This window comes from Mobula birostris, chromosome 6 (genome assembly GCF_030028105.1).
Source record: "Mobula birostris isolate sMobBir1 chromosome 6, sMobBir1.hap1, whole genome shotgun sequence".
Taxonomy (NCBI): domain Eukaryota; kingdom Metazoa; phylum Chordata; class Chondrichthyes; order Myliobatiformes; family Myliobatidae; genus Mobula; species Mobula birostris.
In genome coordinates this window covers 124,461,467-124,477,093 of record NC_092375.1, presented here as the reverse complement: position 1 = coordinate 124,477,093, position 15,627 = coordinate 124,461,467, and the positions used below count along the sequence as shown (strand labels likewise).

Here is a 15,627-nt window from a genome sequence, read left to right as displayed (position 1 = left end):
GCAGTCTTTGGCAAAGCAGTTGCCATGCCAAGCTATGATGCATCTGGATCGGATGCTTATGAAGTAGGGATTTGTTTGATCCTTTTAAGTTTTTGGACCCTTGAACTTTCTGTCTTTACAAACTTCAGCTGTGTCTCCAACCTGCACTTCCTGAAATGTCTTCTTTCCCCAATATCTTACCGTGTGCTCTCATCTCCCAGAAGCATCCACATCTATCACAACTCCAGCAGGCTTCCTGCTCAATCCATGACCGTCTTCAAAGCCAAACGTCAGATCGTCTGCGATCAAGACCAGGTTAAGCATGACTCCCAGCCTGTTTGCAGACTGTGATGTAGGTGAGCACATACTTCCACACCCTTGGCAGTAACTTCGCCGTCAAGTCCATCTCCTACAATGTATCTTCCTGCTTCTATGGCACTTTGCCGCGAACCGAATGATGCTCTCCTGGATACCATTTTGTTTTCATGGCGAAGTCTTGGTGATACGATAGCTCATTTCCTACCTCTAGTGACAATGGTGAGCTGAAACTCATCAGAGCGTCTCGCAGCATTTCCAGCCTTGCCAGGTCTTGAGATCCGTTCGGGCACAATCTGAAACTGCCCCTACTCTCAACACCGGCGAATATCCAGAGTTCCGTTTCCTGATCCCAATCTCTGTCTGGGTGGCATGAGAACAGTTCTTCACCGTATCTCGTTACATGTGAAAACAGTAAAGCGATTACCAGCTGCATTGCAATGTTAAGGAACTCACGAATTGTGCTAGGAGCTGCGGAGAGGCAATTTTCTTTGCCAAAATGCCCAGACTGTGCTGTGCCGAACCTCGCTCAGCCTCACCGGCGTCTCTTCTGCTCCACAACGCAGGACTGCAGCCATGCAGATCGAAGAGAAGAATTGATAGAGAAGGAGAAGCAGGAATGGGGCTCCTGAAACTCAGGGCACTACCTTGGACCCAGCAAGAGAAAAGAAACTAGAACTTAAATTGTTCCAAAAGCAGAGTTTAAATAAAAAACAGTTTTGCGTTGAGAACAACCAGTTTGGGACCAATAACGAAAGTATGAGAGACCCGCCGTTCGCGGTTTGTTCCTAGTCGAAATTCACGCGGACACACCCCTCTGGAATAGCTGGTGCCTTGCTCCCGTCCGGTTTCGCTCTCAATATCTTGAGATGAATGAACGGGGATTCTCCCTCACTCCCAGCGCCGCTCTTCCAACAAGGCAACGCAGCATTTTTGGGAATCAGGAAAGTTATAAACAAACAATTATTGAAATATCGTTTCCACTTCGCTTCTCGGTAGTATAAGCAATTCCTGCAGATTTATAACATTGTGGATGGGGGCAAAGGCAAGAGAAAGAGACTCGAAGAAATTCCTGGGAATAATTAGTTTGATTCACACAAAGTAAACGTTAGCAAGGAACAGAAAGCCATTGCCAATGCTCAGTGCCGCAGCACGTCCCTTTTTTTTGAAGACTGTAATATTATTTTCAAAAGTGTATTTCAACAAAACCCCAGAAATATTCTGACCTTATCCCGAGTGCGGATCACTTTCCTGTCGGGTTAGCATTTAAGTAAACTCTTTTGCAGCTTTGTTTTCGGCAATGGACGTTGAAACAGAATCCGCCAGGTTTGATCAATGGAACTTAATGAAATTTGCCCAGAAAACCTAATCCCATAAAACAGTCCAAATGATAAGAATTTGACAGCTATGGTAGTTAAAAATGAAAATGTTTAAAGAAGACATAGACAATTACGCTTCTGATTGTCCAGTTATTACTTTACCTTGGAGAGACTTCTCGTGAATAATGGCACACAAAAAAAACAAATCATGACAATACCTTTGGAGTTATTTGGCTGAATTCAAAGCATGGCATAATCTAGGATTTATTTAGATTGGAAAAAACCTCTAAATTTTGCATGTTGATAAAAACTAAATGAGATAAATTTCAAAACCTGGTAAATACAAATCTGTCGTTAAATCCCGGAATATTTAAATTTTATAATGATGTTATTTTAATGAAGGACCCTACGGTCTGTTTTTAATGAACTCTTGGATCGATTTATTTAGATAGCACAATGAAGAGGCAACAACGTTCTTCTTAAAATTGAATTATTCCCTCCGATGTTTTCATCCTGATTTTTGTTTTAATTTTAAAATTTTGGAATATAATTTGCAATTAATTTTTCTGAATCGAAGTCACAAAAAATGCAGGCTGTTTCACGGGAGAAAATGTAAAAGATTGCAAATATTTCTGGAAATATGGGAGATTGGTGGGGGGGGCGTGAGAAATGAGCACAAACAACATCTTTGGAAATTAAAATCGAAATGATTTACGGGGCCAATAGAAAAGTCAGAAATCAGAATAGAAATTCATTGAATGAAAGCAACCTGGATAATTTTTGAAAGCGCAATAAAGCGGCGCGATACAATTGATTTTACAATAACACATTGGGCCCACACCGCTAGAGAGCGCTGCCAGATTAACAAAACAGCGGAGACAGACTCAACGGAGAAAAGCGACCTGCAACCACTTCAAACTAACTACGATTTGAATCAATAAGAACTAAACTCTTTCCTTTTGCTAGTGATGATAGGACAGCTTGGAACCCAACAGAATCCCCTCTCACATACACACACTTCATTCCAAAGGAATCGTGCAGATTTTGAAACCGGTTGCAATATAATCGTTCATTTGAAGCGCAAAGTGAGATTACGCAAGGACAGGAAATATTGTTGAACCGGTCGAGATTCTATTTTTAATAATGATTAAAATTTCATTTTATACATTGGTCGTTGCCCAATGTCTTACAGAAGAGGTGGGAGAGGTAGAGTTTGTTCTTCATGAATATGTTATTGTAATTTATTTATTCTGAAAGTAATATATAAAATCTCATATGCAGTGTATGAGTTATAAATTCATGTGGCGCTGATAGAGAGAGAGCATCTGCACATGAAAAATGAATCTGGTAATTGGAATTTAGATAGGTTACAGCTTGTCAGCTGCGGACCCCATCTCAATCAAACGCACTTTTCATCTGTTTACAAACTACCGTTTCTCTCTGTAATGGTGGCTGTTCCCGTTGGAATTTGCGAGATGAATGTGTGTAAATTTCTAGGTACAACACCGTGACAGAGTGCCAGAGTCACACGTGTCACGTCTAGCTACAGAGAAGTAACTGTCATTATGATTATTTCCATGCAACACAAGAGCAAATGGACCACGAAAGCAAATCACAAAATCATTTTTAATCTAAGGAAAATATGATACGACTGAAACAATGTTGAGTTTTGGTATCGACGTAACTGCATCCAGGTGTAAAAGCTAGATTATAGATATGCATATATTGTAATGATTAGCACAATAAATGTGTGCAAAGACCGAATATTTGAGGACGTGTGCAGATGCTCTATCAGCAAACTAAATCCTTTTAGTTTTATTCTCTGCTCCTATGCCGAGTTAGAACCGAATAAAAAGGATTCATGTTGTAAGATTATATTGTAAACTGACTTGATATAACTGTGGCAAATTATTAGACACTTTGCAAATAAATTTATATAGACAATTGCAGTTTCTCGTTAGTTTGTACACCGACGTGATTTTGGCAACCGTGTTGCACACTTACACCGCATGGACAATAGGTAGAATGACCCTCCAAAGCACACTGTAACTTTGCCATTTCTCGGGTTACGTCTCATTCGCACACCCTTAGACATCACTGCAAAAACAGTAACAAAGAGTAATAACAAACAAGTAACTCTTCGCTCAAGTAGCAGGCATAATACAGCAACTACAATTCCTAGAATGCTTTGCTAGCATTCCCGGAGCACCGGGTTGGTGACAGAACCAATCAGCGGAGGTGCGGCAGGTGCGGGATGGGGAAGAACCAATTGGCGTGAAAAAGAGGCGGGACAAGGGGTGTTCTGTAGCCGAATTTGTTAATGGCTGTGCATGTCGGGAGCCGGCGATCCTGCAGTTCGGGCGAGCACTGTACTAGGGAAAGGGAATGTAAGAGTAAGCAGAGAGTAGAGGAAGGGAGGGAGAGAGAGAGAGAGAGAGAGAAATACCCAGCGCAGGGACACCACTCTGCAACTTACGAAAGTCTCTCAAACAAAACATAAAAGAGAGAAACAGAAAAAAAGTAGACGCTCACTTTCTGAGGATACATTTGGTAGTCATGTAATTTTATGCAGCACTGACTTGAAATAACCTCCCACTGCAAGAGAAAAAGACAAATCTGAGAGAAAATGAATTTGGCGACGCTACTCTTGGCGAGTTTTTTCTGTGCGACTCTGAAGGTGCAGGAAATAATTTCGCAGTCAGGTAGGTGACAGGTTTTTCCTCAGTGTTTTGGCGCCTAGAGTATATGTGTATATGCGTGTGCGCGTATATTCTAATATTGGCACAACATTACCCTGTTTGTAAACTTGGATGAAGGAAAGTTTTGTTTCAGGTCATTTTTGATTTTAATGCTCTCAAGCCCCCTCATTTAAATGGTAGTCAGTGTAGAAGTATTTCTGTCACACAAACGCCTTGGTTACTAAGAGCCACTGGAGTGTTGTAACAATTTGAATTGTCCCCAAAGCTCCCCGCTGTTGTTCCTTCTTAAAATCTTTTGTGCGGAAGCCTTAATTATGCGTGTTTGCGCTTTTCAGAAGCAGTTGAGCTTGACATGTAGTTTTCAGCTTGTGAGGACTTCTTATGTGGCAGAGAACCGATTTTTGTCTGCCTGCTATTTATTTTCCTCTGGCAACGGGACCTTAACATGCTTTGTGTTTGACCTAGGTAGGACAACTTTAGTTAAATGCAACGCGAGAGTAAATAGTTGCAAAATGTACATTTGATACAGGTGCGTCATGAAAAAAATATCTGCCATATAATGCTCCCGGTGCGAGCCAAAATGGAAACGACTTCATCTCCCGCTCAGTGCATGTGTACTTTGCATACTTCATGAAATTTTAAATATGATATTGGTTTTAATCCGCGATGAGTTTTGTAGCCTCAAGAGTTCGTCTTGATATCACCGACTAAAATATGAATCAGGGACAACTTGAACTGCGGTGCCCAGAGGGCGACAAGATGCTGAGTGAATTACTTTTAGATTAAGCAAATTAAGGAAACGAAGGGAGACAATCTGCTCCTCATATTATTAGACACGCTTCAAGTTATGTGAGAGCGAAGTATTTTATGGATGCTTATTTTTCCGGAATTGATGTTATTGGTCGCCCGTGCTTTCCCGCGCAAGAACACAAGCCAGTCATTCGGAGTGTTGGGGAAGGTCAACATTAATTGCATTGCTTTGCATAAGGCTAAAGTTCTCGGTGAGACATTTAGTCGTAAAATATTTAATAAAAATAGACGAATTATAAGTGAACAGATTTGCATAATTCTGTTTTGTAAATATTGTTTCATGCCACTAATGTGTCCCTGATTTCGGGAAATGTGCAAACTGTGTCTGAGACCTCTGGAACTGACGGTGTAAAGGCCGTCAGTTTGTTTGTTGTGGTTTGTTGTGTTTTATTAATTCACCCAAGGCCATTAGAATGAAGCTTTTCTTAATGGAAGCTTGAAGTTCAATCCAACAGGTGTATGAACCCCAGACAGTGTCGGCTTGTCCTTAAATCAGACTACTGTTAGCGCCGAGCGGTTCGTGAATGTATGGGCGTCGCGATCTGTTTTACTGCCTCCCACTCCTGTCAAGAGGAATTCAGTTGTGGTGGGACAGAAGTCAGCGCTGTCCTTGCACGAAAGGGTTAGCACTCACTGTCCGGACGCACAAAGTGCCCAATTACGTCGAATGACGGACCCACCCTCGATCCGAGGGGAGCAAGTTAGGCAGGTCACCTCCCCCACTGTCCCTTCCCCCCCCCCCACCCCGGTGCACACAGTTTAACCGGGCCTCTGTCAGCGCGTTCCTGGGTGCGATCTGTGCAAGAATCCATCGGAACTGCGCAGCGCTGTCCAGCGCCTGACAGTCCAAGAGATCTTCCTCTGTCTTCTGGTCGCTAGTGTCTTGCCAAGGGTTGTGGCCACACGTCCGCACAGTCCCTTTGCAAACCCAAGCTCAATATTTTGGGGTAACCTGGCAGTTTTCTCCTGTTTTGTTGCTCTCGGCGCTCACCTGGCGAAATGTTGCTACCTACTAGAGAATTTTCTCTCCCTTGGATAGCGCATCGGACTTGAGCAAATCACGCTCCCCTACACACACACAACGCGCGCTCCTTCCCATGTCTTATATTTCTGCCGCTGTCTCCTTCCTAACCCCGGTCTGTGTGCGTAGTTCATATTTTCGATATTCAGACTTGATGATGAATTCAGACTAAACTCTAATTAATATGTTATATTACTCTCTCGCGCTCCCCCATCTCTCTCTCTCTCTCCCTCTCCCCCTTCCCTCTCTTCCTCGGCACCCCCGCCGTCCAGCGGCTACGATGTATTTAACATTTTGTTTTGTCTGAAGATCGATGCTGGTCAGTACTCCCAGTGTCCCGAGAGTGCCCTGGTGCTTCTACACGCATGGTTATTGATGGATGGGTTAAAGCAGAGAAATTAGCTTTTCCCGGCTTCACCGCTCACCCTGGCATCTGACAGTCACGGATGATAAGTCCGCACAGTTATTAAAAAAGGAGAACGGGCCTCCCTCTAAGACATGAGAGACACAATACACTAATACTTGGCCTCTTTGTTGAACGGTGCTTTGGGGCGATCTCTGTTTTGTCTTGTCATGGTTTCATTAAACGCAACTGCACATCGGTCCAGTACAGGAAACACTGAGCACTGAGACACGGTCGCTATGTGTGGCGTGGGGTGGCGTGGGATGGCTCGGGCTGGGTGGGTGGTTTGAGACGCCGTCCCTCGGCGCGGCCATACTTCAGTTATTCACACAACTCCAGAACTGACAGGTTAACCAGAAGATGTTTCTCGCTCGATATGCTGGGTAAGGAATCGCCCGGGCTGGCGTTCATTTATTAACGAAGTCGGCCCGACACCAATAACTGAAACACAACAGCCAGAGAGAAGCGTGGAAGTGCACGGAAGGCTGGGCAGTGGGAGCGTTGGAGCTCAGTGACTGGGGGAAATGCACCGGCCTTTTTAACCGTGCCAGAGGGCTTTATCTTGGAGAAAACTGCAGCTGAGCGGGTCAAAACTATCTCGGGACAATCTGTGCTGCAATTCTCTGTATGTCCTTTAAGTCTTGTGCATGGCAAACTAAGTCCAATACTGAAGAACTCAGACCTATGGAACCTGCTAGATAGCGGGGCAGACGGTGCAGCGCGTTGACCCTTGTGCAAGCAGAGTTTGATGTGATTGGAACCCGGACTCTGGCGTCGCGACTCTGCTACAGACGCCCGTCTCCTGGTAACCATGGACGCCAGGTGTGAGGCGCCTGCGCAGTGCCGCCGCGCCGCTGCGGGCTGCTTGCCGGTGTAGTGGGACTGGCTCACTGCTTAATTGCGCGGGAAGGGTGATCGGGTGACTGGGCTCCGGACTTTTGATCTGAGCAGCTGAGCACCCCGTATTCTCACGCACACGCGCCTGCATACGAACGAACGAAGCCTGCTGCCAAGTGTCCTCAACCCGGGGTCCACGGGCCCTTTGCTTAATGACATTGGTCTATAGCATTAAAAAGGGTTTGGAGTCCCTGATAGGGCCAGTCTACATTGATGGTACTGCTGCCGAAACCCCGTTTGCAAAAGGAGGGTCTCGGCAAAAGCATCGAGACTCGCTGCTCATTTGTGAAAGGCGGAGATGAACTGGATCCAAATAGTGTATATAGGTTACGGTTAGCGGTGGTGACGGCAAACGGACTGTACTGAAAGCGTGTAGATGGCTAGACTCCGAACATTGTGCAGTTTTACATCAAACACACTCTGTGCGTGTGGTTTAAAGAGAGAGAGATGGTGCGTGTGTAAGTGATGCGCGTGGGATTTTGCTGGCCTGTATGTGAGTTTCAGTGCATAAGAGTGTATGTGTGTGAGAGAGAATGTGTGCTGCGTGAGTATATTTATAGCCCAGAGTGGTGAATGTGTATATATTAGAGAGCGCATGAATCTGTGCGTATGCTGTTTGATATACAATCTCCCTTGTTCACCGGAGCCCCGTCTTGCTCAACATCGTGTGTGAGCACTACAGTTGCGATCCGTTTCCAGTGACTATCTGTGCTTTATAAATCGCAGGTTGGGAATGAAGTCCCTCATCTGGAGAGAGGCTGGTTACCAGTTGCCGAGGTTGCCCGCGGAAAGTTCCTCGGACGTTTACCGTCATCCCGAAAAGGCCAGCGAGCGACCGCGAAAATACTGCATGCTCCCTTTTTAACGCCGATAAAAGTTCTTTGTTTTTTAAACACTAGGCCAGACACTAGGTGTGAAATTGACGAAACTTAAATAATGATACCAGTAAAATGCTTTTTTTAACCGCGAAATCTGACAGCCACGGGGGTGGGCGTTAAGACAGAAATGAATGTTACAAAGGGCTGGTTGGAATGAGATGAACCGGTCCATTTTGAACTCAGTAACCGGGTTTGTGTGGTGAAATCCTTCTTGGAACTAATTATAGAGACGGCAACGGAATACCCTGTACCCAGCAGTACCTGCCATATAAACTATAATAACCTCCACGACCCGTCAATACATTTTAAAGACATTATTTGTGACCAAGGTCTCTCTAGTGAAGACTTTTGAAGTGCTGTTTCCGAAAAGAGCATTACGATAGCACGGCCGAGCATTCGGCTTTATCTTCTCGCTTATTATTTTTTACACTGGTTCCTTTTATTAAGCACTCGGTAGATGTATTGGTTTCCTGGAAAGTCAAAATGTAATTTTACATTTCTATTTAACTTCGACTGTATTTAAGGAGGATGTGACTGATCTGTGGAAATACATATAGACTGAAAGAAATATCGCCCCTCTGCTATCCCTCTGAAAGATCGATCTTGTTGGATCACTTTCTCCCGTGCAGTTTTAGCCGTCTTTTTTAAAAACAAAATGGAAAGCCATTAACAGCATACAGAACACACCGGATTGTCGTGTAGACAAGAACAGTTTTTTTGTGTGTGTGAATTAAGGCTCTCCTGCCTTCAAGAAACTGCCCAATCCATTGAACACCTGCACTAAATTTCTTCTTCATTCTTGTAAGGAGAGTGCGATCGCATCCATTCTCCACAACCAGCACCCGGCTGTGTACAAACACGTTTCAACGTCCCGTTAAGTGAACATACTGCTTAACAAATCATGGTTTACCTCTCATGCTCGTCAATGAAGCCAGGACGCCTTTTAGATTTTGTTCTTTGTGAGTTTACTGCCTTGGCCTGGAAGTTGCTCTGCGTACTGTAATGGACGTGTGGAATTGTTTCTTAAATGACTGCTTGTGGCAGTGACCTGTAATAAATGGCCCGCAAATGAGAAACGGCAGCTGTGGGGGTTTCATTCACCTTACACTCATGCAGAAATAACGGAGCCGTCTTTTCACAGCCCCCAAAGAGCTAACCTTGGATAACAATCATTTTCACACAAACACGGACACACTCGTTCAACACGCTCAGACAGAAACACATTACACACACACCTCAGACACACACTTACACATAAACATACAAACACACACGCGCGTCACACGTTGTCGCTGCGGAAGGAGAGTTGTAAACCGATCCTGCCACTTTTCATCTTAAATTTAATCTCAAATACACATATCCTCCAACGAGTGCGAACCAGGTTTATCTTACCATTTTTTAAAAATTATAACATCTCTTCCGTTTAAATTAAGGAAGGGTTCGTAGAGCTAATTGGTTCTGACATGGTTAAGTTATTTTCCCGCGCAGTCTGCTACTTGTGAAAAGATTTAATTCCATGTGCATGATGTTCAGACGTTATTCGCAGCAGTTTAAGATTGGCAGAGGCTTAGTCTGATCGGTTGAAGATGCAAGAGTTTTATAATCAGGGCCTTCGCCGACGAGAGACAGTTAATCAAACACGTTCATTTATTGACCGGGGAATGGGTAAGGTGACTTCACCAGGTTTCTGCCTGTGGTAATCCGTCCTAATGTAGTTCTGAAGTCTCCGGCGGCTTATTGTTAGAAGACAACCGCTGTCAAAGTGCTCGTTTTATTAACTTGGGGCACTTGGAGTGCTTGCAAAAATCGAACTAAAGCAGCGTCCTTACTCAGCACTGAAGCCCATCCTTCTGAACGACCTCACAAAATGTTAACTCCCCTTTAAAGTCTGACATGCTTTGCCCAAACAGTGCTCATCCCAGGTAATATCAAATTACATTTCCTCATTAGTACAGTACCTCAAACCCCACCGTGACATAGAAGCGTCCGAGATGAAATAGACTCAGAGGCTGTCCTGTGAAGTCTTGCGATTAGAGCGACGTTTAAGCACTCAGTTTAGAGGGCTGCTGTTAATACCACAGGCACTTTAGGGCTTCCTAATGACGGGAATAAGTGGAAGTTCAGTTTCAATGGAACATATTGACAGTAAACTAGCAGAAAATGATTTGCATAAGAACAATCAAAACCTCTTTAAGCATCTATAATTTGTTACAGATCTAAACAACAACCATCAGGATTTAAGAGTCAACGAATGAAAATTTAAACAGACCTTTTAAAATATTCTGATGAACCAGAGCATGATATAATATGTACCGTTTGTGGCTCACTCAAAACACTCTGTATTAGCAAATATACAACTTCCAGTAGCAGCATTTAATTGGAGTTGCTTGTATGTTGTAATAATAAATTCCATGTTGAACAGTTAGTGTTTTGTTTTATGTGTGCATAGCTGACCAGGTTGTGAATTCTACATTGAAAAGCAGATATTTCAGCCTGCATAAGGATCCAAAGAACTCATTTGTAGTTCTCTGCCATTTGAATGGCAAATTTGCTTTGGGTCATGTTTTGATATGTAGTTACTAGACTTTGTACATGGGGAAAAAATATTTTTTTGGTCCCAGAATCAGGAAATCACGTGAAACAAAAACAGATTCAGAAAGTGCTCTGCAGTTTAGATTCTGGTGTCAAAGATGAACTACAATTTCTTAAACATTCTACGAAATGGTAAGCACAGTGGTTAGCATGATGCTGTTACAGCTCAGGCTGTTGGAGCTCGGAGTTCAATTCCAGTGTCCTCTATATGAAAATTTGTACCTTCTTCCTGTGTGCGTGTGAGTTTCCTCCAGGTGCTCAGTTTGCCCCTACACTGCAGAGATGTACCCGTTAGCAGGTTAATGGGTCAAAATTGCCCTGTGACTAGGGTACGTAGGTTGCTGGACTGGAGGGCTTGTTCTGCACTGTATCTGTAAATAAAATTTTAAAAATTCAGAATGAATTACTTTTGAGAAGAAATACCTTCTAGTGTTGGACAGTTTAAACTGGCATCAAAAATGAATGTCACTGAATCTTAAAACACACAGAAAAGCACCTATTTGTCACTGGATGGGGGAAGAAAACAGAACACATAGTGGTCATGTTGTTTGAGAAACAAAGTACATATTCAGATTGATTTCTATCAGCATTCAGTGACTTTGACTGAGATAGAGACTTCAAATGTGCAGAATGAGACAGAATTGCTCTGTTCCAAGTAGCATAATGGCCTTGTATCTACAGCTGGCTGACAACACAATAGCCTTCTGAGAACATTGCCATCTTGTAAATTATTTGAAATAAGTGTTGAGGAGCTGAGCCTTAAAAAAACTACTTTTGTTGCACACGCAGAAAATTATACTTAATTAAACACCTCTATGATGCAGTCTTGCATTTTTGCTGAGTAGTTTTGGTGAATGAATGATTAGTTAAACCCTATTGAATTGTCAGTGTAATAGAGCTTAGGTACTGAACAGATATGGTACATAATAATGCCTTCAGCAGGGCTGAACATTTCAGTCCGGGTGAACATGTTTGTGCTTCTGAAGATTTTTAAGCTCGCTTCATCAGGTTCAACATTGTAAAGGTAACTTCATGCCACTGAAATTGTCGGTATTTTTGCACACGCAGGGGTCTGTGAATGAAACCATTGTGACATTCATTGCCCACTTTCAGCGCGGCAATTAAACTTGTATAAAAAGAATATTTTTGACTAGCCGATAAACGTTTAGAAATGATATCAGCATCACTCTTCTGCTACGCCCTAACATTAACCATGAAAGGCAGGCAGTCAATGTTGAAGACTGGCTTGTTCATTGCATTCTTCTGGAGCTAACTTGCTGAACATTCCATCGACTTTGTTGTGTTTAAGGATACTGTTTTTTCAGTACTTATTCCTCTGCAAGGAATTGCTACTTCAGTCGTTCTTCATAGAGAGGATCACAGGGTGCTTAATAAAAATGGTGGTTGACAACAGAGGAATTTTACGCTCTGGTTCATGAGTAATTGTGGTTTATTTAAGGAAGGGTTGCATTATTTCACCAGACCCTGCTTAAAAAACAATGTCCAATGTTCATCAGCTACAACCCAGTCAGAGCCACTGGCAGTGACTTCTAATAACTTGCATTTGGTACCAGTTATAGAATTTGGACTTAGCTCAAGAAGTCCCTTTTTCTTGTTTATCATGCTTCACTAAGGTTCGTAGCTGTGATTTTATCTTCATTTTTACCTGCTGAAGTATTCCCAGTGGCAAGGTGAGCTGCACGCTTATGGGGCAGGCTAATAACAACCTGCTTCTGTGAGTGATTATCTTCTTTTCCATACTTTAGGCAACTCAAGCACTTTGTGCCCAGCAACAAACCATTGTTCGGTGCCAAACTGATCCCTTGGGAATATTCAGTTGTAGAGTGAACTTCAGGTAAAATGTACATAGCAAACACAAGCTTGCGCTGAGCACTGGGCAGGTCAGAGTCTCAGACAGTGTGCTGAAAACTCCCCATGGCTTCGCTCCTCCATTTCTTTGTGACTGTCCAGCTCCAAACCCCCAGATTCCTGCAAATAGACAGGACTATCCCAAAAACTTTAGAAATGATGGCTACAGTAGCAGTTTAAGTTTGCTAGTGCCTTACGAGCCTGATTGAATTTTTTGAGGATGTGACTAAACACATTGATGAAGGAAGAGCAGTAAATGTAGTGTATATGGATTTCAACAAGGCATTTGATAAGGTACCCCATGCAAGGCTTATTGAGAAAGTAAGGAGGCATGGGATCCAAGAGGACATTGCTTTGTGGATCCAGAACTGGCTTGCCCACAGAAGGTGGTTGTAGACGGGTCATATTCTGCATGGAGGTCAATGGCCAGTGGTGTGCCTCAGGGATCTGTTCTGGGAACCTTACTCTTCGTGATTTTTATAAATGACCTGGATGAGAAAGTGGAGGGATGGGTTAGTAAGTTTGCAGATGACACAAAGGTTGGAGGTGTTGTGGATAGTGTGGAGGGCTGTCAGAGGTTACAGTGGAACATTGATAGGATGCAAAACTGGGCTGAAAAGTGGCAGATGGAGTTCAACCCAGATAAGTGTGAAGTGGTTCATTTTGGTAGGTCAAATATGATGGCAGAATATAGTATTAATATAGCATTAATAGTAAGACTCTTGGCAGTGTGGAGGATCAGAGGGATCTTGGGGTCCGAGTCCATAGGACGCTCAAAGCAGCTGTGCAGGTTGACTCTGTGGTTAAGAAGGCATACGGTGTATTGGCCTTCATTAATTGTGGAATTGAATTTAGGAGCCGAGAGGTAATGTTGCAACTATATAGGTCCCTGGTCAGACTCCACTTGAAGTACTGTGCTCAGTTCTGGTCGCCTTACTACAAGAAGGATGTGGAAGCCTTAGAAAAAGTACAGAGGAGATTTACAAGGATGTTGCCTGGATTGGGGAGCATGCATTATGAAAACAGGTTGAGTGAACTTGGCCTTTTCTCGTTGTAGCGATGGAGGATGAGAGGTGACCTGAGAGAGGTGTAAAAGATGATGAGAGGCATCGATCGTGTGGATAGTCAGAGGCTTTTTTCCAGGGCTGAAATGGTTGCCACAAAAGGACACAGGTTTAAGGTGCTGGGGAGTAGGTACAGAGGAGATATCAGGGGTAAGTATTTTGTGCAGAGAGTGGTGAGTGCGTGGAATGGGCTGCTGGCAACGGTGGTGGAGGCGGGTACGATAGGGTCTTTTAAGAGACTTTTGGATAGGTACATGGAGCTTAGTAAAATAGGGGGCTGTGGGTAAGCCTAGTAATTTCTAAGGTAGGGACATGTTCGGCACAATTCTGTGGGTTGAAAGGCCTGTATCGTGCTCTAGATTTTCTATGTTTCTATGTTTACTTCTTCTTCACCCTTACAACACAATTCAGTCAGGCAGCATCTAAGGTTGGAGAGACAACCACATTTCTAGTTTTAGACTCTTTGCCAGAACACATCTATATTTGAAACTTTAACCGTTTCTATCTCCACAGATGCTGCCTGACCCTTAGAGTTTTTCCAAACTTTTTTTTTGTTTCAGACTTGCAGCATGTACAGTTTTATTTTGATTGTATTTGAAAATGTCTCTGTTCTTCCAGTTCCTGCTCTCTGATTCTTAGTAAGGGCATCAAAGGTTACAGGGAGAATGCAGGACTTTGGGGTTGAGAGGGATAATAAATCAGCCTTGATGGAATGGCAGAGCAGAATCATTGGCCTAATTCTGTTCCCATGTCTTATGGTCTCTTGTACTCTTATCTTTAGCAACTTGTTGCTCTGGAACACTTTCCTTTAAGAGTCTCCTTATAATCTGCACCCACCTATCCTGGAAACCTTTATGCCACTTGGGTGTCACAATGTTTTGGATAATATTTCTGCCTGGCAATAGTAAAGCGAATCACAGAAATGCCAGTATTTGTAGCTCTAGCCATCATGTCCTTCCAACTTTATAGAAGCAGATAATGATGCAGAGTCTGTCAGATTCAAAGGAATGGGTCCTGTTAGTGTTTTGTGCATGCAGTGGTAAGTGCACTCCATGTCTCTGTCATATGAAGGTTAAGTGCAGTCCTTAATTTACGTGTTTTCTTTAGAGAGAAATTATGGAGGGAGGAAAGAAACCTTTTATCACCTCAGCCTTACAAGTGGTTATTGAAAAGTTAAGAAGAAATGCCACGTATTTGATTTTGCAGTCAAATAGAAATACTGTAAGTACTATACATAGTGCATTTTTGTCAGCTTAAAAGACGTGGACAATCCTCGGCAACCTTCACTGAAATGACAGGTTTTCATGTAATGAGCATCTCTACCATGAAGTAGATGTACCAGACTGGATGGGGGAGGAGCAGCAGTGGGGAACGTTACATTAGGTATTCTCGCACACTCAGAAGGCAAATATTTTTCATATTAATGTGGTCCTTTTAACCTTTGGACTGTTTGTTTAAAGCATGGCTCAGACATTTTAAAATTGCTTTAAACAAGGAAGTAAAGACAATTTTTGCAGTCACGTGGCTACTCTGAGAGATTTCACCCAGATCCTCTCCCCATCCCAAAGGAAGATTAACTGGTTACAGTAATTTGTCCCTTGTGTGTAGGTGGGTGCGGAGATCTACGATGGAGTTGTCAGACATGTGAGAGGGAATAGGTCACAGAGAAATAATATTACAGGGAGATTGTGTCATGGTCCGGATCAGGTTCCCTTTAAATTTAGCTTGTTTATGTTATGATCTGGACCGTTGATTCCCTGTTTTCCCGTGTTCCTCGACTT

At 43.1% G+C, this 15,627-nt stretch overlaps 1 protein-coding gene across 3 annotated transcripts in view; it reads left to right on the top strand.

The window, feature by feature from the left end:
- Window positions 1-3,985: 3,985 nt before the first annotated feature.
- LOC140199341 (receptor tyrosine-protein kinase erbB-4-like) overlaps window positions 3,986-15,627 on the top strand; it is a 986,886-nt gene continuing 975,244 nt past the window's right edge. For all 3 annotated transcript variants that reach the window (XM_072261212.1, XM_072261213.1, XM_072261211.1), the window contains exon 1: window positions 3,986-4,315. In XM_072261212.1, coding sequence (XP_072117313.1) covers window positions 4,240-4,315 — 76 coding nt within the window. In that variant the 5' untranslated portion in view covers window positions 3,986-4,239. The remainder of the gene's footprint in view (window positions 4,316-15,627) is intronic.